General features: G+C 32.2%; 1 protein-coding gene and 1 long non-coding RNA gene across 4 annotated transcripts in view; one reads left to right on the top strand and one right to left on the bottom strand.

The window, feature by feature from the left end:
- The window catches only part of Cad89D (cadherin 89D), a 118,956-nt gene that overhangs the window by 90,288 nt on the left and 2,896 nt on the right, over positions 1 to 25,772 (top strand). Inside the window, exons 5-25 of one of the 2 annotated variants that reach the window (XM_074136590.1) lie at positions 3,618 to 3,726; positions 7,347 to 7,552; positions 11,561 to 11,689; positions 14,451 to 14,654; positions 14,734 to 14,913; positions 15,040 to 15,218; positions 15,331 to 15,457; positions 15,537 to 15,780; positions 16,929 to 17,087; positions 18,323 to 18,485; positions 18,577 to 18,847; positions 19,486 to 19,774; positions 19,857 to 21,142; positions 22,224 to 22,482; positions 22,558 to 22,694; positions 22,991 to 23,209; positions 23,295 to 23,383; positions 24,235 to 24,303; positions 24,385 to 24,453; positions 24,567 to 24,788; positions 25,571 to 25,720. In XM_074136590.1, coding sequence (XP_073992691.1) covers positions 3,618 to 3,726; positions 7,347 to 7,552; positions 11,561 to 11,689; positions 14,451 to 14,654; positions 14,734 to 14,913; positions 15,040 to 15,218; positions 15,331 to 15,457; positions 15,537 to 15,780; positions 16,929 to 17,087; positions 18,323 to 18,485; positions 18,577 to 18,847; positions 19,486 to 19,774; positions 19,857 to 21,142; positions 22,224 to 22,482; positions 22,558 to 22,694; positions 22,991 to 23,209; positions 23,295 to 23,383; positions 24,235 to 24,303; positions 24,385 to 24,453; positions 24,567 to 24,788; positions 25,571 to 25,720 — 4,760 coding nt within the window. Of the gene's footprint in view, positions 1 to 3,617; positions 3,727 to 7,346; positions 7,553 to 11,560; positions 11,690 to 14,450; positions 14,655 to 14,733; positions 14,914 to 15,039; positions 15,219 to 15,330; positions 15,458 to 15,536; positions 15,781 to 16,928; positions 17,088 to 18,322; positions 18,486 to 18,576; positions 18,848 to 19,485; positions 19,775 to 19,856; positions 21,143 to 22,223; positions 22,483 to 22,557; positions 22,695 to 22,990; positions 23,210 to 23,294; positions 23,384 to 24,234; positions 24,304 to 24,384; positions 24,454 to 24,566; positions 24,789 to 25,558; positions 25,721 to 25,772 lie in introns of both variants that reach the window. The other variant, XM_074136589.1, reaches the window with a different exon arrangement.
- On the bottom strand, positions 12,091 to 16,922 carry LOC141458519 (uncharacterized). 2 transcript variants are annotated; one of them, XR_012461040.1, is made up of 6 exons: positions 16,578 to 16,922; positions 16,189 to 16,242; positions 15,892 to 16,103; positions 15,622 to 15,777; positions 13,711 to 13,961; positions 12,091 to 13,641 (listed from the first exon to the last, which is right to left on the bottom strand). It is a non-coding gene; the product is annotated as an uncharacterized lncRNA (long non-coding RNA). The 2 variants fall into 2 exon arrangements; XR_012461041.1 differs by having other exon boundaries at positions 13,750 to 13,961.

Genomic DNA, 25,772 nt, shown 5'->3' with positions numbered 1-25,772 from the left:
TGCTGCTTAAAAGTCTCCAAAACCGGATAAAAATTAAGAAATGGTGTGTGCCACAGGTGATAAAAGCAATGATGAGTTTACCACGTTTTTAATAAAAATTGATGATTGCGTAAAAAGCTACTTGGACTCTTTACTGATTGATTATTCGCTCAGATTTGTAATTTATTATTAAATAATCCCATTTATTCTCAGATTAATTGCAACAGATTGGTGAAAAATTACTCCTCTGTAGAAAACACAGCATCCACTATTGATTAAATTTCCTTCTTGTTCATCTGTCTCAAGATCTTGCTTGAAAAGCGACTGCTAATTTGCTTGTAGAAGTGAAAGTCAGCTTGTCTTTTTTAAAATAGAAGTTGGCATGTATTAATTCTCCTTGGAGTTAGTTCATGCAGCCTTGTACTTATTTGTTCTTTTGAGTTTTCTTACGACGTAAGCGGAGATAGCGGCTACCTTTAGCGATTACCTGTTCCGCAACAAGTGCTGGAAGACTTATGTTTGATTCGACTTAACAGCTTCCATAAAGCTTCATTAAAATTACAGGATATTCACAATGAATCTGTCTTTCTAAAGCCATATTATTCAAGCAATTTTTGAAACCAACAAAGAGCAGTACACTGATCAAGAAGCATTTCCTTTGATCTCATATTGAGCAGCAAATGTCCAGCTTTTTTTTTTTTTTTTGTCCTCACCCTTTCTCTAAGGACGAACAATTTCTAATATATTACAAGATATAGTATTGGTTTTCAGAAAGTGCTTAAATTAAAGCTATTTGAAGATACAACAACTCGCTACACACTAAAGTATACTTTAACCTATGGGTTCTCAAAGTGGATTATACCGTTCTCCTGGAGGTGATGAAACGATATATGATTTGATTGAAGATATTTCTTGTTCCATAATGGCTTAATTGCGACAAAATCTTTATAATAATAATAATAATAATAATAATATTTTTATCCAGCTACTGACCCTTAGATTTTCTCTTCCTAGGAGCTTCTTACAGCTCACTGTCCGGTGATGGACAGTGTTGTCTGTAACGAGAGAACACTGTCCGGAGGCCGGCAGTGCACTGGAAAAAGCTCCGGGCGCCAATAACCTTAGATGTTGACGCGCCTTAAATCACAAAAAAAAAAAATAAAAAAAAATAATATTTTTATTTAAGACTTGTACAGAACAATTATGAAAAAAACATAATATATAGGCAATGGCAAATGCCGTCTGCCAGAGTTTACTGCATGAACAATTAAAGAAAAAATAAGTAAATAATAAGTAAAATAAGTGAATAAAGAGTACAAATAAACAACATAAATTTAAACAATAATAAATTATCTACTACCATTAAACTATACACAAAAAAAAAATTGTAGCAAACTTATTGAGAAGAAAAATCAAAAAAGAAAAACACGTTTGTTCAAAAAGAAAAATAAGGAAGGAAAAAAATAAAATAAATAAATAAATGAAGAAATTACAATTCTAAAATTATCTTATAATGTCTATTCTAAATAATGTCAGAAAGCCAGTGATACCTGACCCTCCAGGCATGGCGAGCATAGCGTAGCAGCGGGCAAGGTTGGACCTGGCCAGACAAGAACCCAATGATCTCCTCCCTGGAGAGAGTAGCCTTTTTGAAATAAATTTGACGAAACTCAGATAGTAGAGGACATTCCCCCAGAAAGTGGTAAATCTCCTCGCGAACATTATAATTACACAGAGAACACTTTTCTTCGTCAAAGTCTCTATCTAACCAAGGCCTATGGTTCAAATACAAAAGTTCTCAAAGTGGATTATACCGTTCTCCTGGAGGTGATGAAACGATATATGATTTGATTGAAGATATTTCTTGTTCCATAATGGCTTAATTGCGACAAAATCTTTCAGACTATTATTGCTAAGAAACCACTAAAATGTAGTATTTTCATCATATCGTTCACTCATAAAAGATACATTTGCAAGGGGTGGTAAGTGATATTTTTTTTTAAAGGAGCGATGAGGGAAAAAATTTGGGAATCTATAGCTTAGAGATAAATAGAACCAAAAGCTAGTAAATATAAAATGTCTATGAATGTTGTTGAAGCCAAGGAAATTCTTCAGTCAGAAAATCTTATTTCTTTTTTCTTTTTTTTAATACTTTTATACAGGCCCTATTATTTATCATCAGCCATACAACTTCAAAGCTGATTTTTGTAGATTATCCGCTACTTTATTGCTAGAACCAAAATTAAAGATAAATTACACTAAGAAAGAAAAAAAACAACACTTTTGATACTGACAAAACATTTTTCTACAAAACAAGATATAAATGACATTACTGGCATGATAACTTGTTAACCGTTATTTCTTGTAATGTGGCAACAATGAAAATCACCTTATTGCTAAAGCGATATCGGTTGATGTGTGTAACAAACAAGGAAAAGACAAAGCAAGAAAGAACTTTAAAGAAAATAAGTGGTAAACTTCTTGTCACTGTATTTAATCGAAGCAAACTACCTGTTTATTGTCAGCATTTTGGAAAATGATGATTTTTATCTTCATGATGACTTAATCGTTATTATCTACTCTTTCCTCATTTCCGATTTTAGTAATGCATTTATTAGAATTATTTTTCTTAAACACTAATCCTAAAAGGAAGTAGTTAGAACAATTTTTATTAAAACAGAACAGTACTTTTTTGGTTTCTAGGGCCAATAAAATTTGAGATTTTAGCCAGATTTTCCTACTAATGAAAACTGGTTATCATTAAGTTTGTTCAAACTTTGAAAGAGTTGCTGATGTAAAATTTCAAAAAATTCTATAGATTTCAAACTCATCACGAGTTCATCCTCAGTTTGTTACTTTATGAATGATACATTGAGTGAAAAATCCTTCCTAAAAATGTATGGACTGTAACAATCTAATTGATGGTTAGCCGAAGTGTGACATACATTACGTATGTTAGCCATTGTCTCTGGTCTCTTATGATTATTCGTCTGCCAGAACCATCTCTCGTTCATAAAAAAATATTCAATATAATTGGTAAATCTTTTTCAAATAACACCTAGCATATGGCCTTGGTTATTCTTGATTATCTTTATTTTATTGTTTTACAAATATGTCTTAAGAGATGATGGCAAATACATCTTAGACCCAGCAAATTGCCTATAGAACACAAACGATTGATATACAATACTATCCTTAAACCTATGTGGACATATAGAGCGTTGAGTGCAAAAAAACATGCGGACTGTACATGCATTTCAATCAAAACTATCCGACTGATATTTAATGCTCCTTTCTACGTTAATAACCTTACTCTTTATAACTACCTCAACATCCCATTTGTACAATAACTCGCCAAGACGAAACAACCCAAGTTCCTTAATGCTCTCTCTGATTGTTGTAATCTTTTCGTACAGTCTCTCGCCTCCATTGTCGTTCCTAACAATCCTCCACGCCGTCTGACGCGTCAATGGGCCTCGAGACTTCCTTGAGATCTGAAGTTCATCATTGATATGTATAGAGTGCTACCACTGGGTAGTTTCTCTACTCCAGCTCTTCATGCATCATTTACATCTTCACTCATTTTGCTAAATATATATGCGTACATACATAGTATTAATTTACAACAAAAATTTCAGATAAATTCCTACCTCTCAGCAACAGTTTATGTGGAAGACGTAAATGACCACGGTCCTACGTTTGTTGATGCCCCATACCATGTGAACGTTGACGAATTAACGCCCACAGGTATGTACCTCATTTATAACTTAATTAACAAAAAATTTATTATCCGTATCAACTTGGACCCAAAACATACTTCATTTTTTATTTATTGTTTCGAACACAGGGGACCTCGGTTCAAATTTTTTTAGGATAAAAATGAAAACTTAATTTCAAAAATTGGACATTACTGTAATACTTTTTCTTACATGTTAGTGAATTTTCTGTCAAGTTAAATGAAGAAACAGGTTTGTAAAAAGTTCATGGCCTGTTGTACTGACCAGGAGATAGATCCTGGATTAATTAATTAATTAATTAATTTTAATTCCAGGGTTACTTAATTTTAACAAATTTACACACAAAATGAAATTCCCTTATTACTTATTGATTAACACTCATTTCAAAAATACCAGCGTGGTTGAAGTAAGAACATTTAGTATGAAATTACCCAGGAAAGAGACTAATTTAATTTGTAATGGAATCACACTGGAGATCTCCGGGTCCACCTATAGTTTTTTGTTGGTTGAATGTAAATTTGGAATTACTTATTTTCAAACTATTGGAAGCATGTTAAAAAAGCTTATCGAGTGCACGAGCATTGCAACGCCTCAAATTAATATTGAATGCATTATTTAACAGGAAACATCTGATTTACAAGAAATTAATATATGATTATTTAATCATAGTCGTATGTAATAAATATGGCATACCTGTACAACATGAACAAGCTGTATATTGGCTATAAAATGTTAGCATGATGGATGCGGGTTATGAACAGACATTCGTAACTGTTACTGCTATATTAAAAGTTACTCTTACGTGTTTAATGTCTTAATTTATAAATTTGTAATAAAGTTACTACTGGCATAATAATCTCTGTAAAAATTATCCCTCTTTAATGTAACATATTTCGTAATTGAGTCAATAAACTGAATAAACTTGGTTGTTTTTGTTGAGTGCTATTCTTTTATATTTATTTTTATAACTAACTGACCAACATACAATCACTAAAAAGTTAACTTACCCAATTTACCATGTAAAATATGGGCAATGTGCAATTTAAACACTTTATTATTGATCATTGTTTAATGTTTAATGACAGAATTTGTTCATGAGTCTGAAACGTGACCATACTTGAATTAATCAAAATTACATAAGTAATAGTTGCTGACATTTACTGAACACTACTGGAAATTAATGTTTCAATTAATGGAATACGCGAAGAGACTAATATTGAACTGGTCGGCTCCATAAGTAAAAAGTTGTCGAGCCATTATTGTTTTCAGTTCTATTCAGTGCATCAATTAGTTATTTATATATTCATATTGCAAAGTATAATTTGTTTGGATGCGAAACTTGGATCGTAGAGATCAATCAGCAATAGAAGCTGAGGACAGCTGATTTAAATTATCTACGAAGATCTGCTATGTAGTAGTGCCTAGAAAAAAAAAAAAAAGAGATGTAAGGTAATTATTTGTAAAATGATGGAAATAAAAGAGGAGGTACTAGCATCAGAAGAAAGAAAGAAAGCTACAATGGTTTGGCTGTGTCAGAATGGATGTAGAAGAAAGACTGTTCGAAAAGTTTTAAAAATCTACGCCTGAAAGAAGAAGAAAAAGTTGAAGATATAATTAAAGGCTTGCAGGATGAGGTTAGGCTGAGGAATGCCAAAACTACTGGAGAAATGCTTCAAGACGTGAAATATCTACTTAAATATTATTTGACGTAAAAAATAATAATAATAAAACTCATAAAATGGAAAATAAATAATAAAAATAGATTACTAATTTCAAAACAAAAAGAATTTAAGGTAAGCCCAAATTTATGTTTTTCTCAGTTCTCGATTAGCCTAAAGGACATCTACTTAAAAGAAAATATACAGTGTAATAAAGACCGAGAGGAAAAATCATTACGACTAACCAGTGGTTTATCCTCCATTATTTGACATTTTTTTATGCCAATCCTGATAAAGTTATTCTTTCAAATGATTTCACGTGATTTATTACATAATTTTTCATTTTGTAACTCAATTAGCTGTTACTTGTAAGTTTGTAACGCAGAATAAAATTACACAAAAAAAGAGAAAAGTAAAATTCTGCTGGCAACATGATCCTTCCTGATATGTGAAATGGATGAACTGGCTTATATATTGGATATACATTTTTGATGAGAAGAAGATACCACCTGACATATCCGTTCCGCTTTCGCTGTTTATGTATCTTCTTACATATATTGTAAACCACCTGATATTAAAATTGTCACCATGATTACAAACAAATGACTGAGGTTTCTAGGGTCTAAAATGTCTACAATGCGTTTTTTTTTTTTTTGCTGTACTCTTTATTATCAGGCACACGGCCATCTCCTTATTTATCCTTTCTTTCCACGCGAATTTCACGAATCTTTTAAGAATCATTTTGTGTTTAGCATAGGAAAAGTGAAAATTTCAATAAGACATAGAAAAACCTTAAAATAATTTTCTCCTTCATGTTGTTAGGATTTTGTTATTCTGAAAAAGTTAGATGTTATTTATACCAATAATATTTATGCAATACTTTCCTTAGTTGGAAAAAATTTATCAAAGCTTCTCAACAGAAATCTTAAAGCGTATTCTCCGCCTGAAGTTTACAATGAAAAAATAATTATTGTTTGTAGGCGCGTTCCGGACCTGTTCTTTTTCAGAACCTCAGGTTATTACCTCCTCAGCTTAGACGAGAACAGCTTAGCCTGACCTACATAGCTAGAGCCATAGATTGCACTCTACGATATCTGAGAGCCAATTAGTTGAAGTGTTCCTCAAATGCTCGCAGATGGAGCCCCAGTGAAGTCTGATCTAAGAAATTATTACAAACGGCAGGAAAAGTATTGAATCCAGCGGTAGGATGAGGTCCCAACCTCTCCAATGTCACCACACTCTGCATGCATTCAGTTACCTGGCAGTTCATAGAAAAGAGGAGACTGCATCCATCGCCTATTGAAAAAAATTTATTAGAATTCTTTGATTCTATCCAGAATCCAGACCTGCTTTCACAGATGTGTAAAAGATACATAGGTGATGGCGTAGGTAGTGCAGTGTCCACAGAGGGGTTTATTCTTAGAAAACTTCCACAGTACGCATCTATATTTATAACTGAAGTACATTCAATCAACCAATCAATCATGCCATTGACAAATCACTTTTGTTTTTCTTATGGCTGGAAGCAAACAATGTTGATGTTTACAATAACTACAAGTTTCTATTTATCTTCATTTACTGTAAGTTAGTGGACAAAACATAACTTATCTTTTCAATGTGACATAGATCTTCTCTAAATTCTTTTTTCTCTGTGAACTTCTACTACTTCTTTCTTGCCTTTATATAAGAAATAAACTGAAATAAGTTAATCTTGGAGACAGTAGGATCTTCATCGTTGTGATTCAGAAATTCATGGATCGCTTAACAATTCATCTGCTTCCTTCAATGATTGAGTTCACAAATGAGAATAGAAACTGATGCTAAAGTTCTCTGTAGCTAATATTTAATATCGTACAACTAAAAAAGAAAAGAGATTAAGATTGAACTATGATTACTATTTTAAACATATTTTTATTGGATGCATAAAATCTAATATTATTCTTTCTTATAATGTTTCTCTTTTGATTTTCAGGTTTAACTGTATTTCGTGGCATACATGCAGTCGATATGGACAAACCGAATACTCCAAACTCAGAAATTATTTATAGCTTGACCGGTGGAAATACTGGCTCTAAATTCTCTTTAGAAATGCAAGGACAAAGACCGGCGTTAGTTTTGAAGAAAGGATTGGACTATGATCAGGGAGATAAGCAGTTTAAGTTGATAGTAACAGCTATGGTATGCATTAAATTTTAGTAATTTTCGTCTTTAATTTAAAGAGTTGTTGATATTTAACGTTTGCTTTAAGTCGTAAACTCCTTTCGCTGCAGAATACATTTAAAATTTAGAAAAATTGGTTGAGATAAAATCGACATTCAAAAGTAACAAACTGAATGTACAATTAACGAAAACAAAAATAAATTAAAATCAACTTGTTTTTGAAATGTGATATTAAAAAGAAAACTAGTGATTATAGGGTAGGGGCATAAGTTCTTCGCCTTAGGGCATCCATCTTAAATAATAATAAACAAACAATTAATAAAAATCAAACTTCATTGGAAAATGAGAAGCATTACTCTATAGAATGAAAAATGTTTCTGTAACAATCTTGATTAATTCATCAAGCACCTGTCAATCAAGATGCCTGTCTTATAATTGTTAAAGAAATGAAACTGATGAATTGCTTTAAAAGGGGAAAACAAATTGTATATATACATGTTTACATTTACGTTGTTACAAAAACTGGTTAGTCAAAACTTTACTAAATATTTCTCTAAACTCAGTTAAGTTGATTTTTTTTTTTAAGTCATTCTATTTAAAAAAAATTCACAGCTCCTACTAATAAAAGCGGATTCTAGAAAAAGAAATTTAATTAAAATATAATTTTAATTATAATTAGGTATTACTTTTTCAGACTGCAAAATGAAGCAGTGCAATATTGCCACGCTTTAATGAGAGAAGATTTTCTCAGCAATTCCTCGAATAAAGTATATCAATTTGTGAAAATTAGGAGTCAGAAAGAAAATGCAGAGAAATGAGTTTTTTCACCGTTTTCTTGTCACTTCCCAAAAATGAAGGGAAAAACATAATTTTTCACAAACTTGATATACTAGCTTTGCTTTTAATGGTCCGAAGGAATTTTATAGATGCAGAATTGTGAATGCAGGAGGGTCAGTTTGGAGAGAAGGTTAGGTTGTGGTTTATAAGAATTTTCAAAAATAAATTTTCCGGGCAAAAGGTTTAAATGGCAATGGACCGACATGTATTCTAAATGAAAACGAAATGTAAAGAAAATAATTACATTAATTTCCTAAATAATTTTTTAATCATTTCTTGTTGGTGAACAAGAGAGGTAGTTAAATAATTAACATGAATCATTCTCGTAAAATCTACAAATAAAATTCTTCTAAAATAAGATCTTCTAAAGATTAATTGTATAACTTTATATTTTTTCTTATTACCTTAATTTGAAAAAAATATCTGGTACAAAGCTAATAAATGGTAAACAGATTCTAAAATTACAGCGTTAACCCCAAAACAAAACAAAAGAAAAAACAAAAATATTTAGAAAATTATGTGAAATATTTTTCTCTTTAAAAAAAGAATGAATAAACCACAAATAAAAGTGTTGAAAAGTGAGCGATAATATCGGTTACGGTGTATGCACAAAGAATAACAGGGAATGGAAGATTTTTTAACAAAGAGATTATTATTACCTATTAAATATTGCGGTTTGTGAATGCGTACGTTTTTTAAGCTTTTTTTTTTAAATCATTATTATTATCCAACATAGAGCGGTTCTTGAATACATGTAAACTAGATCGAATCATTTCTTCGTCTAATGTATACTATCTAGAGGTCATCTCATTTTCTTTCCATCGCTCCTCCATTGGGCAACGCCGTCGCGAGAAAATGAAAACAAATAAATCTAATTTCTAAATAAATAGGTGAAATCTAAGTAGGCATTATAAATTTAAATTTACAATAAAAGTAACTACGTCGAATTTTATTAAGGCTTTGATCCCTGAGAAATCAGTTCTCGTTGTCGGTGTCCATGCTATTTACCATCATATTGTATTTACACGACAGACATTCCTACGTTCAGTGCTTTTGTATTTGCACCTTTGCGTACCATCCTTCTTTCAAAACATTACATATAATTCTAAAACATTAAGTACTACTCGTACATTGCTCGTCTAAATAGCTGTCAGGTTCCATAAGTGGAAAGTAGGCATAAATGTTCAGAGAAGATTTACAAAAACTTATTCACTCCGTAGAATGCATCAAAAGTAAGTTGAAAAATTTAACTACTATGGCTTATAGTGGACCAAGTCGGTACGGAAACTTAAAATATGTTGGTTTAGAACAAACTCAGCATATGTCTGGACAACACGCATAAATTAAATTTAAGACGGACCTGCCTAATGCCATGGGAAGGGAAAATTGCGCCTAGGGCAAAGTTCCTGCCAAAAGAAAATAATAATAGTAGTGACAATATGTATTTTTTAATTAATTATAATCACTAACAATTAATTATTATTTTGACGATTTCATTGATTAAAAAAAATTAATACTTAACATTGAGTGTTTAATTTATATTTTAAATGATTGTCAAATCATTATGATGCATTCCTAATCCAACAATCAGTAATTCAGCTTGTGATGCTCTCTGAAATTCAAATGCGGTGGTCCCTTTCATATCTCTTTGGCGCAACTCAGGACCTACCAGATACCTAGTTAGGTCTAACTTCTGATTAGCCGAACACTAATAAAACTGCAAATGCTCCAGTCTTCGCCTCTACACTTCTAAACACTAACTCTTATTTATATTTTGCTTAGACTTAACTCGTATGGAAAAGAGTTGTAATTGTAATTTTTTTTTTTTTTTTTTTTTTTTTTTTTTTTTTTTTTTTTTTTGGCGCATCAACAGCTGAGGTCATTAGCGCCCGGAGCTTTTTTCAGTGCACTGCCGGCCTCCGGACAGTGTTCTCTCGTTACAGACAACACTGTACATCACCGGACAGTGAGCTGTAAGAAGCTCCTAGGAAGAGAAAATCTAAGGGTCAGCTGCTGGACTCGAACCCGGGACCTCCGCGTGGGAGTCCAGTATGCTAACCTCATAGCTAATCCCTTCCCTTATTATCATTATTATTATTGGATAAGTGGATCCGAGTGGTCCTTGTGCCATTGTCTTCGTTTATTATATTATGGGTCATCACATTATCGTACCTTGCTTATTATTACGATATACCATGTTTATATTATTCGAACTTGGAGTCGGTCTGAACTGTCTAATTCTCCATGGATTTTCTAAGATTCTTTCTAGATTACGCTCTAATACAATAATTTATAAGTTAATTTACTAAATACAGAGAACAGAATTCAAAACTTGTGTAGTTTTACATCAAATGAGCTTTAACCAAAGTTCTTGTACATAACTAATGTTCTCTCAACCAGAACATTACATCAAAATATAAAGAGCATTTTTGCGTCTTCATATTTAAAGAATAATATAAGAGGAAACCTGAAGAAACCCAAATATGCAGATATCTCATTAAGCAACAATATTATATAGAAAAGTTTAATATGGAGGCCAAGGTGATGGCCTTCTTTTCAATGCCACGTGTTACATGCACTTCAATTTGCTATCAAGAAGTACAACCGGAATGTTTGATGGACAAAGTAATGTCAATAGTCTTGGAAAATTCATCTTATTTAAAGCATTAAAGATATAAAACTATTTAAGCAAATTTCTAAGTTTACAAGATAGGGAAATAGCGTTTAATTATCACCATAGTAGAAAGAAAAAATATAGCATTTAAAACTTTAGGCTTTTGCCCAAAAAAAAGAACTACAAAATATTCAAAAACTTTCTATTCGTACTCGGTCATTGAAGGTAATAATTTTAAGATGTACAGTTCTATTTATCTGGGAATATCATCTAAATTATAGACAATATTGTCCCATTTAGGAAATATTGAGATTACTGTAATTCAATCCAAGCACACATCCACCAGCGTGATCTTAAAGAATACAATTTAAGGAAAGTTTTATATGTATAGAAATGGTTTAAAGAATATTTAAAATTTATAGTTGAGTTTTTTTTTTTTTTAGGTAATCTTTATAAATAAATAAATTTATATGAACAGAATTTTTACTGCTCTTACATATTATCTGCAAGGGTACTCTCAATTTTTGTTGTGAATATTATAAACAAAGTGAAATGTGTAAATTTGTTCGTTTCAGGATCGTGGTACACCACCAAGAAGTGCTACGACTACTGTCAGTATCACGGTGAACGATAGCGATGATTTAAATCCAAAATTCACTAAAGAAATCTATAAAACTCAAGTGATGGAATCCTATCCATTAACGGTAAAATTATATTTTTTGAGTTCTAATTTTTTTTTTTTTCTATCAGTAGCAACATCAATGATATTTACCAGTGTCTGTTGCCAAAATTCTAAGGTTTCCTACAGTGTGGATGAAAACATTCTTTTGAATGTAAGGAATGTTTTTTCACTCAACTCTAACTGTGAACTGATTGATATACATACATAGATTGTATATATGATATTTTTTGTTGTTGTTGTATGACCGATTGATACCTCTTCACTGCTATACTATATAACTGTAGTTTCACTTTTTTGTCAAGCTTTCTTAGTGGATAGTTATGAAAGTGAAAGGACAAACATATCATGTTGAAACTGATTTATTTATTTATTAAAATTTATTGCAACTCTAAATTCTAATTTAAATAAGTGAACTCTTAAAACTTTAACTTATATTCCATTTATTTATTTATATATTTATTGTTCTGATTTAAAAAAAAGTCCGCTAGGAATTAGAATAAGCAAATATGACTTGCCTTTCGTCAAGTTGCAAGGTATTTTGCCTTTTCTTTCGTTGATCCATATTCTCTTCCCTATCTCTCAAAATTAGCCTCCATCTTTGAGGAGCGAATCCTTTTTTTGATCGTTTACCTTCTGCCCACCAACATCCTAAGTAATCTTTCCAGACTCGAACCATACTAAGGATTTGATTTCTCCTGCATGTTCCTCTTCACAACACTGCCAACGCTTGTCAAAATACTGTTATCATTTCAGGAATCCAGGCGGATATAGTTCCATATTTATTTACCACAATAGTATGATAAATGTCAGAATTCGATTCTTTTAAATTTTCGGAGCATGTGGCAAATTCCCAGTTCGAAGAAACTTACGTGTAATTACGAAATCTTTTATTTGTTGGAAAAGTTTGAATAGGAAATTGGTTTTTCCATGCCCATCCATGATAATTTGATAGTTTGCATTGCCTAAAAACAAAAAAAAAAAAATAAAGCATTCTTACTGTTTGATTGTTCCAAAAATATTTTTGATATATGGTCTTCGATATCTCTCACTTTCAGTCTCTCTCTCTCTCTCTCTCTGCCAAAACAAAACGTTGAATTATTCATTTTAAAGTTACATTTCAAATGGAACAGTGTATTCTGTAAATGTCATTATTTAATAAATATAATATATAAAGAGTTATCTTTATATTGTTAATTAGCAATTCAGATTTTCTTTAGGTGTAAACAGTATCTCTCTTTCACGCACACATTTATATTATATAAAATGCATTGTACATGTCGATTTATATACTTAGCTAAGTACAATGTAAGAATAGATTTATTTACTTATATACTTAGCTAAGAAATAAGAAATAGATAGTAAAAGAACTCATTACGAGCTGTCTTAATAAGTAATAATTAACGGTAATGTAAATTTTTTTATAAACACAAGCACACGCATTAAGAAAGATAGAAGGATCATTCATTAAAGTGAGTGCAAGGATCCAATTGTAAGAACCGGTAATAAGAGATGACTCAGTACTTTTTCTGTTTTATGTAATATAATGTTTTATAACAATATTGTTGTTCAACTGAAGGTTATTTCACCTTTTCAATTATTATTTTATTTAAACCTTTTTTTTTCTTGTTAATGCATTTTATTTATAAACTATTAAAACAAAAAAAATCACTCTTTGAACCCCGTGGCTAGCAATACATAAAGCATACCGACAGCTCTAAAATTCAAACACCATTAAATGAGCTGTAAGTAATAATAATACAACGTCACGCTGTAGAAGTTACATGAGCCTGCAGAAGGTTTTAAAAGCAATACGGCTAAGTCCTTCATCTTCAGGCGTAATCATGAATGTTATAAACAGCCCTGTAGCGCTTTTATTCAACTGTGAAGAATCATTAAAGAATTTCGTTGGTTCTGTTAAGAGGTTCTGTCTTCAACACAATAACAATTTCAATATGGCGAAGAGAATATTTATGTCTGAAAGAGATGAATCCATTAATTGATTATTAATCAAGAATAATTCATAGTCTCACAATTATTTAATACCTTATTCTAGTATTTGGTGTCCACAGGATGTCCACCTACCTGGTGTGTTCCCTTCTTATTTGTGTAGCTATCTTTTCTCGGTATTATGACGAATTATGACTTGTTAAAGCTGAGAAACTATTACAAAGTTTTGGAGGTTTCCGATCTCCAAGATGCCTTCTATCAATTTCTCCTTGGGTGAGAACGATGAGCGCTTCTTTGGAGTTCTGGGCTACCCTCTCATCCTGGTCTCACGCTTTAGTATTCCTTTTCTGGAAAATCATGGTTATGACTGCCTTTCAAGTAATTCGGTTAGATTTTCGTACTAAGAGCATTTTTAGATTCAGTAGAAATGTGTAGAGATAAACTTAAAGAGAAACTAAATAGGATGCTGGATTGAAAAAAAGGTTATTTTTGGCTTTAAACAGTTCCATGAACTAAGCATAGGATTGGAGGTGTTATAGAAAAGGTTTAGTCATTTTGTAAGCACTTTTAACTTATCTTTTAATTAGTTTCAATTAATAGATTTCCATTTTTTGAACAGTGTTCTAAAAAAAGCTCTGCGTGCTAATGATCTTTGATGTTAGCACTGAAAAAAAAGTTAAAGAAAGAAAGTTGTGCTGTCTACCGAAAACAGTTTTTGACTCTCAAGGAACCTTACAATGATTTATTTTATAGTTTATAGAAACAATAATTTCTGCAAAAAGTAATAATTATGTACCTAATTATTTTAAATTGAGTTTGTTTATTATTTTATACAGGGCAAATCGGTGCATAAAGAATTGAATTTCTCGCCAAAGATCAAAGCCTACGATCAAGATCTCGCTATCAACACATCAGTTAGATACGACATAATAACTGGCAACGAGAGACATCTATTTTATCTAGATCCAAAAAATGGTACACTATTTTTAGAACGTGAAGTTGATTTAGATTCTTTACCAGGGAATCTATTCACTTTGCAGGTATTTGTGATAGAATTAACCTTTTGACTTCTGTAGACAACTTCTTTTTCACTATTTAACATTAAATAATCTACTACAGATTCAAGCGACCCAATTGGACAATCCTTTAAAAACAGGAATATCCAGAGTAGAAGTAGAAATATTGGATTTAAATGACAATCAACCACAATTTGAGGTGGAAATTTACAATATAAGTATTGTTGAAAATCTTCCAAATGGATTCAGCGTGCTACAAGTGATTGCCTCTGACGTGGACCAGGTATTTTAGATGACTAGGTTACAATAAATTAAAGATTTTTTCTACCAGAAATAACAGCAAAAATTTGACTTTCTCAATTAATGTTACAATTTTGTACAATTAGTTATCTTTTCCATTTCTATACAGGGTGACAACGGTGAATTTGTGTACCATTTAGTAGACCCAAGTCAAGCTTTCAGTATAGATAGTCGTTCTGGTTGGTTGACGGTGCGGAATCAAGCGAAACTGGACAGAGAAGTTCGTCCTACACTCAATATGAGAGTATTCGCCAGGGAAAAAATGCCCAGTGTTATATCGTCTAACAGGTAAGTTAGCTATTCTTTTTTTTTTTTTAAAAAAAAAAAAAAAATATCTGTTTTTACAAAATCACCTTACCTAGAACCAAGTAATTAAACCATTCAAAAAAATGTGTTTCAGTGAATCGTTCGCCAATATTGAAGTGACATTGTTGGATGCCAATGACAATAACCCAACGTTTGTTCCCAGTAACTTATATGAGTTTACAATTTCAAATGTAGCACCAGTTGGACACGTCATAGGAAAAGTCAGTTCAGATTTTCAGGCTTTAAAACTCAACTTCCAAGTTAACTATCAAAAACCAATGTTTCTTATTTATTTTTCAGGTTGAAGCCACTGATCCAGATTTAGGCAGAAATGGTATGGTCTTATATGAACTTAAACGAGGCAATAAAACATCACATACAATACCTTTTATGGTTTCACCAAAAACTGGTTTAATTACCGTGGCTGATAGTCCAATATCGATTGGGCGAAAAGCATTGTTTGTTGAAGCTTCTGATCAACCGGCCAATCCCAGCGAAAGGCGTTTCTCATTAGCTGTCGTTACGATTGAAGTTGTTGTGTCTGGTAGGTTAAAAACGAACAAAAAAATGTATTCATATTTTCGTTGAGTTATCTAATAGATTCACTGTTATTTTGTTCTATAATTACGCATTAATTAATTAATATTAAACTTACTTAGAAGTAGGCGCCTCAGGGCCGAGCGGTACAGGCAAAACTTATATGTATTGCGGTCCTGGGTTCGTCTCCCAGTTTAGGCCTTTTACTTAATGATTAATATTTTACTTAATGATTTTACTTAATTGTTAATAAAAGAAATTTACCGTTAAGTATGTTTGCTATCCGCCTCCGTCCGCGACACCTAATCGGTAGTTGGACATAAAGACCGCCTGGAAAAAATAACATTTCTTTACTTTACTTAGAAATACTTCAGCACTTTCTAGTATTTAAAAGAGAAATAAATACGACTCGTACTTAATAAATAAGTATTGTAATGCTGTGGTAAAATCAAATGACTTTCAAAATGTTCTGAAAAAAAACAAAACATTATTACAAAATAAGGAACGTCAATACTCTTTAAAACAGAAAATGCTAGAAAAACCAAAGAAAGTTAAGTTTCTGGGCATTTTGTCTTTTGGCAATACAAAAATATGTTTACTTGATTTTTATGATATTATATTTCTGTGAATCTTTACAAATTATTGCTAAGACTTGCGAAGTTTTGATCCTTCTACCCGTCAAGTGTTAGTTATTAATCTTGTGTGACACAGTCCGGGTTTTCAATATGTTGAAGGTTTATAGATTGGAAGTGGAGTACATTTCATGATAAATAAATCGCATGAATGATGACAAGAATTACTTACTAAACTTTTGGAATTTTTCTATCGTCCAGTTCAATCCACTTACATTACATTCTCATACTGGCGCCATACGCCATATTATCTTTCTAATAGCACCATGTTAAATAACAAAAATATTTCTCCTTTGAATTAATTTATCACTGGTTGTCACCTAAAAAAAAACGAATTAGACATCGATTTTTGAAGATATTTCATGGTTCTGTAGTTTCTCTTCAGAAGAATCTTTCTTCTTTAAATCTCTAACTTCACACATTCCTGGTTAATTTTATTCTTCAAAAACTTTGCTGAAATAAAATAAAAATAGTATTACTTTAAATTATTTTGATACTTCTGCACTCATTAATTAATTTTCAGACAAAATAAATATAACGCCAGATTTTATTGGTGCTCCATATGAGTTTTGGGTGGGAGATGACATACCAGTTGGAACCAGTATTGGCCAAGTAAGAGTGACTGAAGCTGTAGACAGATCAAGAGCTATATACGATCTACTTCACAGCTACCATGAAGGAGGTAAACAATAATTGTTCATTCAAATTGAAACTCAAAAGAAATTTGAAAGCAAATTCTTGTATTGTAGGCTGAGCTAGTAGTTAATTAGCCAAGATCTATATTCTCAAGGATTATCAATATTATTTTGAATTTTTAAGATTTTCAAATTGACATTAAATTGACATCTTATTAGTTTAGTATGCTATTAGAAAATGTGTCCGGTATCATGCCAGTGTAATGCGGTAAGCGATCCTAAGGTGGGTTTTGTTGCCTGTAGAGGAGGATGTTTTTTAGTGGATAATAGTTCTACATACACGGCGAAGAATCTGTCACCAGAAAAAAATAAATAAAGACACTTCAATTTGATATATATGATAACACATAATTTTATTTTTACTATAGAGGGTTTATTTTTCGTAAGATTACATGTGGGTACAATTTCTTGTCAAATGGCTTGTCCTGATGATTAGTAATCTATGAATGATAAAAATAAACCTAATCTTTGAATTAATAGCCGTCCAAAAGACAAATATAATCTCAGAACTATGTCCTCGTTTGGCGAGGAGTTTCCTGATGAATCGTCTGAATCTACAAATACTATATACTATTTCATCCACCTTGCTGACATGTAATTGGCTGGACGACTTAGAAAATGGACATTTTTTGTTTACATTTTCTAGTGCCTATTCTTATTTAAACTTTGCAGAATAACCTGTTTAAGCACGTTTTAAAATAGTATATCCTACGTTCCATCGACCATGTTGATCAAGTAAATGTGACGAGTTGTGATGAGTTCACCGTGTCTTTTTGTAGATTAAACTAAAAGTATTCCATAAGCATACAAGACAGAAGACACACTAACCTTTAATGATGTAAAATATTACATTGTAAATTAGCCTGAAGATGACTTAGTCCCTAGGTCGAAAGCTCGGCATAATAAAATATATCATGACTGGAATTGGCGGTTATTTTTTCTTCGTAATGAAACTATGAATCAGTCCCCAAAAATAATGAACAGTAATTAAAAGTATTCTGTTATTCCAAAAACAATAGAAATTTTTAACATCTTAAAAATGACATAGCTATTATTAATTATAAGAGCACCAAATTAAATCTATAATTCTAAATAAGGGGTTCATTTTAGTTTTATAAATGACTTTAATTTGCTTCAACAGAATAGAAACGCCGTAATCATTGACTGAAAGGCTTTGTTTATTCACTTATCTTCATTCATCAAATTCTCAATTTTCTTGCAGTTCCATTTGCCATAGAAGAAAGATCAGGAACAGTCACTGTTGTGGATGATATAAGTAAGTATGAACAGAATCTGTACGACTTTGAAGCTGTGGTCACAGATGAAAGGACAGTCACTCTAGTCACAAATCTTACTGTACACATTGTCGAAACAACAATGAGCAAGTAAGTTTAATAATTCCTGTCATTGGCTCATTAAAACAAAAACAAAAAAAATCACAACTTTTAAAATTTAAATTTCATCGTTTATTTACAGTATGGACAAACCAAGCTTGCTAGAATTTCGTGTCCGTGAAAATCTATCAGGAGCTATGGTTGGTCGTATTGTTGTCGGTCCAGGTACCAGTAAAGATACTTTGAAGGGACGTCCTCTTAAGTTTTCACTATTGGATCAACAAGATAGTGCAGTTTTTGCTGTATCGCAGGACGGTACCATCTATACCCAGCGTAGTCTGGACAGAGAGCACAGAGATTCTTATTTTATCACTGTTGTGGTACATAATGGCCGAGGTGACAGATATTATCAGGTGAATTACAATATTGTGTATCTTATCCTGAAAGCTATTTGTTTGCATACATTTGTTTTACCGTCTTGACAATTGAGAAAGGTTTCCGAATAGCTGGACATATTTTCAGTTGTTTTGATAAGTTTTTTTTTAAATTGTGTTTCTCGGCATTTGTTAGTTAAAGTTAATTATTTGAATCCCTATTCCAATTTGTCAAAAATATTTTTTCTGACACAAAAAGAACATTTCTAGTGAAATCTCAAAATCTAAATTCTTCATTATCTAGGAACTTAAAATAAAAATTGATCACAGCAACATTGATCGATAATTGAATAAACTGCATCAATTGGCATTTAAATCGCATTGTAGACTCTTATTGATGTGATACTATTAAGTGGGCAATCGCTTCGAAGGCAGTTAGTTTAATAATGTGATTACCGAATTTTCTGGTATTTTAGTGCTGAGTTCATTTTCTAGTCTTACGTTTTATATGTGTAATAATATGTGATTTTAATTTAGTTCGCTCATTATTGTTTATGACTTTCGAATAATGGCTAATAAAGAAAGTATTTCTTTTAAAAACTTGTCATAATTTACTTATTTTACTGGACAAATTTTTTCAAAGAGAATATTTCATGGCATGTTACCTTTCTCTCTAGGTTCATGTGGTTGTAGAAGACGAAAATGATAATGCACCAACGTTTTCAAAAAGTTGGTACGAGGGTCGTGTGAGGGAAAACTGTAGACTGGATTGTGAAGTGATGTTAGATCAAAGAATTAGAGCCACAGATCCAGATAAAGGAGCCCACTCTGAGTTCGCTGTTGCTCTGCAAGGAGATGGTAAAGAATTTTTTACACTGACTCCATCTGGGAAGGTTATGCTGAAAACACCAGTAGATAGAGAAACGAAGGATGTGTATGCTTTGATGATTGTAGCGACTGATAGAGGTATGCTTACTTAAAAACACATTTTTATTTCTAAAAACCTAATCTCACATTGATTAAATCTTTGAACCTTTTCTTTTTCAAGGTAATCTAACATCGCAAGTGAAATTGACAATTCACATTGACGATGAAAACGATAATCGACCACAAATAATGCAAATGTTGGTACCTTTGGATGGACGGATACGGATTTTACCAGGCAGCAAAAGTAATGTGCAAATAGTTCTGGGCAATGAAACTGTGCCTTATCCAAAAGAAACAAGAAGTAAAAAAGAATTTCCAACCATAATTATTCCAGAAACCACTGATATAGGTGTTGTTCTATGTAAATTACTAGCCATCGATAAGGATGCTGGTGAAAATGCCACTATAACGTATGGAATATCCAGCGAAACGTTCATACCAAACGTACCATTCACTAAGGTTTACACTACCCATCACTTTGCTGTACATCCAGTGTCCGGAGATCTAACAGTAGCCGGTGTATTGCCTGCAGAAGCGGAATTCTTGATCAATATAACAGCCACGGACATTGGTGGATATTTAGATCATATGGTGATAAGAGTCCGTGTGGAAGATGTCAACAACAATGCGCCAGTATTTGAAAAATCTTGGTATGATTTTACACTTCCCGAGGGCGCTTATAATAACTTTCACGTTGGTCGCGTGGTAGCTAAAGATAATGATTATGGACCGAATGGCAACCTGACATATTCAATGTTACAAAAACGGGATAACTTTACAAGTTCACCATTTCTAATCACATCTGATGGTGAAATAATTGTTTCTGGAAAAATCGATCGCGAGACTAAAGAAATATATTCATTCAAAGTGCTTGCCCAAGATCATGGGCCGTTGGACAAAAGATTGAGATCTACTGTGGAAGTTATCGTACACATATCGGACATCAACGATAATGCACCAGTATTCTACGGTTACGATCGGATTTTCCAGACTACACCTTCCCAATTAGGCTTGCCTAGTTCTGAAAATAAGTATGAACCTACGCTACTAATACCAGTGTACTTTGCCTCGGTTGTAGAAAATAGTGCACCAGGGATACCTATAGCTAGAATTATGGCTAATGACTCAGATCTACCGGATAATGGCAATGGTTTAATACTGTTTGATATACAGAGAAAGAAAAATCATCGGCAGTTGTTTGCAATTGACAAAGAAGGCATTGTAACAGTTACCACATATCTCGATTTCGAGATGCAATCGTCGCATAATGTCACGATTATTGCATCAGATTTAGGTCAGCCAAGTTTAAGTGCTACAGCTTTACTGATCGTAACCGTGGTTGATGTCGAAGAAACCGTTACTGAAACAGAGAAACCATTGGTTCCCGTCAACTACTATGAATTGGAGGTAAGCAAATCGCTGTTTCTATCAGTAGATGTGTCTAGTAAATTATGAAATCAATTCATTTAACATTTATACTTCCAGAGACGCACTTTTTTGACGTCTTAACAAATACTTTTTCATTTTTAAACTATTCATTTCGTTCAGAATGCTACACACATTCTCTATGAGAATATACCTCAAATGTTTACAAAAATTATGTAGGAAAAATGATTAGGTTAAACTATAAAATAAACTTAAATAATTAGTTATCAACTATTAAGTTTATGATGTGGAGTTCTCTAGGCTTCAAGATAGAAATAGCGGTTGCCGAGGTACTGTATACAATACTAATCCGTGTTATAAAATCTTGGTAAGCTTTTTCCAGAGACTGTCAGGATGAACATTATGATAAGTAATGCTACATATTTTGTTTCGGTACCTGGGCTTTTAGGAAAAAAACCTAATGAGAGGAAAGTTCTTGTCTGGTCCGGTTAGGTTCTTACGATATAGCCTAGCAAAGTACAGCAGTATGTAGTACAGGCAACAAAACGGTTACTGCAATAGTGGGTTATACCCTAGTTCAGGCAGGAGAAGAAGTTCATTCTTACCCTGTCGCGTAAGTTTACTATGGTATTACTCTAACAAGGTTAGGAGATCGTTCAGATGATCCGGTCTCTTGACGGGCCACAGCAGACTGAGTATAAATATATATTGCTGAGTACATCTCTGAGGCTTTCAAACATAATTTATTATTCTCTTCCCACACTTAGAGGTGTAGGCCGCAAAGGTATGATCTATTGTGGTTCTAGATCGCTCTTGAATTCTTATTTAATATGAGAAATTTAAGTATTTTAGTTTTCCACTTCCGATAACGAAACCTGATCAGTAAATGGAAGTCAAGCCCTTCAAAGAGAAAAAAAAATGGCATTACTTTACTTTACGAATTGAAGTTTTTTTTAGTTGTTTCGACATTAATTTAGAGTCATTAAATTTAAATTTCATAAAGTTGGACTGACGTTAGACAATGAGTAGAAAGAATAAATAAAAATGTGTTCCAAATTTTAAGACAATGCGTAATATCTTTGTAATCTATTTTCATTTCCAGGTAGAAGAGAACTGTGCAGTACCATTAGAATTGTTAAAGATAAATGTGTCCAGAGAAGGTGTTGATTATAAATTCTCTATAGTTCCATCACCAGATAGTGCACTATTTAAAATCCACCCTAAGAACGGATCGTTGTATTTAATAGCCAGTCCTGATCGAGAGAAAACCAATTCGTTACAAGCTAAAATCAAAGTAAGCATTGGTAAGCGTGCTAGAAATCTGCCACACATGATTTATCCAGTGTATCCGGATGATTTAGGTAGGTCATTTAAATATCAGTTTAAACAATGAAAAGTTCCTCAGCCAGAACTCTTTATTAAGATATTTTTTTCAGAACCAAATGAAGTGAAAGTAATTGTTCATATTAAAGATATAAATGATAATTCACCAAAATTTACTACTAGTGGAAGACCTTATGTGGCAGCAATTCCTAGTTCAGCTACTTACGGATACCCTGTTATAAAATTACAAGTAAGTATTCAGAAACAGAAAGATTATGCACTAGTGGGGGAACTGAGTAGCCTATGAAATGTTTTAAGAGATAATGCTGCATTAAAGTTGGCTTGTAGCACTCTCAGACTTGAAATTACAATTTAGGTTTGATTACTACAATTGACTACGGTTTGAATTTGAAACTTATTATATTCTACCTTGTTAGTACAAAATTATCAGTAATGATTCGACCACTTCTCAATGTGTTCAAAGCTACTCCTTATTGACGAAAATGCAAATATATTTATTTTTCATATTTTGCGAAATAATTTTAGGCAATTGACGTTGATGAAGGAATTAACGGAGAAGTGCGGTACCACATACTAAATCGTGACAGTACTGAACCAGCAAAGTTTGCCATTGATGCTGTAAGTGGACAAGTTAAAGCTATCGTCAGTTTTGAAAAAGACGCCGGTCGTGTTTATGGATTCGATGTGAAAGCTACTGATAAACGTGGAGCTAACGATGGACGTTCGGCGATTGCAAATGTCTTTGTAAGTTCCTATGCAACTTTTTTTCTTATCTTAAAATGTTTACATTTCTATTATTTAAAAAAAATACCGCACATTATTTGTTTAGGTTTATGTATTGGATGAACAAAAGAAACTTATTATGGTGATGGGAGCCAATCCAAACGATGTAGAGAATAATATTGAGAATATAACTCTGTAAGTAACATTAAATAAGGTTAAAAAAACTTCTTGATAGTTTAATATCCACTTGCTATTTTGTCCCACGTGTTTTGATCAAACTCTACCTATGTCCTTTTTCACTAAACCGTTCGACAGATCTCATACTTCATGTTGGACCAATCAATTAGAATGAATTTTTCTTTAGAAGTTGGTTCATCACTTTTAGGTGAAAAAAACGAGCTAGTTTCGCTGTAGATAGGTTGTCACTCTTAAGTGATTTCTCTTCCTGATGGATTGCACTCCTGTTGAGTTAAACCAGTTAAAAGTTAAACCCAGTTTTGGAAGGCTTACCCTGAAGGCCACAAAAGCTTTCTTATCAAAAGTAAAAATTTCACTAATAAATTTTAAATTAACATTTTTCACAATTTAAACTATGAAATTATTAATATTAAACAGTAAACTATCTTTGTACAACTACAGAGTTAGCAAATTATTTGTAAATGTCAAAATGTAAAACTGTAGTTCTCCTTATTTATTGTAGCGAACCAATAGTTGGATATTTAAGACATTGTAATATCATCACGATAAATACTGTTCCTTTTACAGAAAACTGTTCCAGTTTTCAATCTTTGTTATTGAATTATTAACAACGGTGAAGTGTCATAAGCCGCAATTGTATGATAGTTGAATTAGAATATTAGAAATATTTTAGTTTGGTTTTAAGAAAACAATGCATTGATACCCACTACTCGTAACTAGAATAACACAGTATAATAATTCCAAGTCATACCTGTCTAGTTAAGTAAGGTTTTAGTTCTAAAACGTTGACCTTATATAACTATAAAAGCAATTTTTTATTTTTTTTTTTATACGAAATACATTTGCAGGGCTCTCTCTAATGTAACAGGTTTAGACGTTAGAGTAAGGAAATTGGAACCACATATCAGCAATGAAGCGTAAGTATTTAACCCCAAAGTATTTAAATAATTTAAAAAATCCGACCGTTCAGATGAAAATTAAACAATGTTTGTCTACAGCACTGATATGTATCTGTATGCTGTTGATCCATTGATGAACGTAATCATAGATACGGACACATTTAATCAGTAAGTAGGAAAATTAAATCAATGAAGTTTTAGGCAAAGGCCAATCAACAAAAATCAATTAAATACAGAAGAATTTCTTACATGCATTGTAAAATCTAATATTTTTCTTTTAGTGTTCTAAAAGCACACCCATCAGAAGTTAAAAAAGCCGTAGAACCATACCGTATGCTCTCCATAATGTCGCCGAATCATGATGAAATTTATGTGAAAAAGAAACAGACTGCCAGTTACATTAATCTTTCTGGATTGGAACTCGCAACTATTGCACTCGGCTGCATTGTTTTCCTAGGCGCAGTCACTTCGGCATTTTGTGTTCTCTGCCTGCATAAGCGAAGGTATGTAATAATAATTTTAGATTAGTTTCTTTTGTTACTGGAAATTATAAAGTGTCTGAATAAATTTTTGAAAATTAGACTGGCTAAATTTGAATTTGGTAAGAATCACCAACCAGATTTAAGTAGATTTGACAGACTAACAGGCAAATATTTAATTAATTAATCTATTTATTATTAAATAATTAATTTAATTATTTAACAGGTGATTATTTACAACTCACAAACGTAGACATTTATGTCTTACTTCTCAGAAAGATCTAAATAATAATTTTTCTCTCTATTTAGTTATAAAATACTGGAAACCGGGCTGTTTGCACTAATAATACTGGCTAATCGCTTAGAAGATTGTGTCTTTCTGAACCTAAAACTCATAGTTTTTTTTTATTTTCTTCTTCGTATATTTGTTATTAGGCGCTACTGCAGGTCTTAATTTTTGCTACCTCTTTCAGCTTTAGGTCTTCCCATCTCTTGAACCGACATTGAAGGCTGACAAGGCTTTTTGCTTTAAAGAGATGGCGAGTTTAAATACTGTTACATAATTCTCCGTTTTGAACTGAATTGTGCTGATTTATGTATATAGGTTGCTCCTTTCTTCCAAAAATAACCTCGCCAATATAGTCTCTACTTTTCTGTATTAATTTACATGTAAAACGGACCTAAAAACAAAAATTTTAAAATAAACTATAATTAACTCTGAACTATTTACTTTCTCGCCAATAATTATTAAGGGAACGCTGTAAATAAAAATAAATTAAACATATTACGTTTAGCTATTTTCACAGAAAGAAGAAAGATAGATTTAGCGTAGGTGTGACGCCTCTAAGTGCCGATCTTATGTTCCATACAAAAGATATGATGGAAACTAAACCAAGATCATTGTTTCATCCGAATGCTTTTGTGGAGGATTCAACTGATAGTTATACTTCCAACAGGTTAGTGCTATGAATTCAAAAATATATGTTATTTAAAAAGTTACGTTTCTTA

Source organism: Rhodnius prolixus, unplaced genomic scaffold, assembly GCF_049639745.1.
Source record: "Rhodnius prolixus isolate KJV_2025 unplaced genomic scaffold, Rpr scaffold_5, whole genome shotgun sequence".
NCBI classification, from domain to species: Eukaryota; Metazoa; Arthropoda; class Insecta; order Hemiptera; family Reduviidae; genus Rhodnius; species Rhodnius prolixus.
The sequence above is the reverse complement of the archived record's forward strand: the minus strand, read 5'-3'. Positions and strand labels throughout refer to the sequence as shown.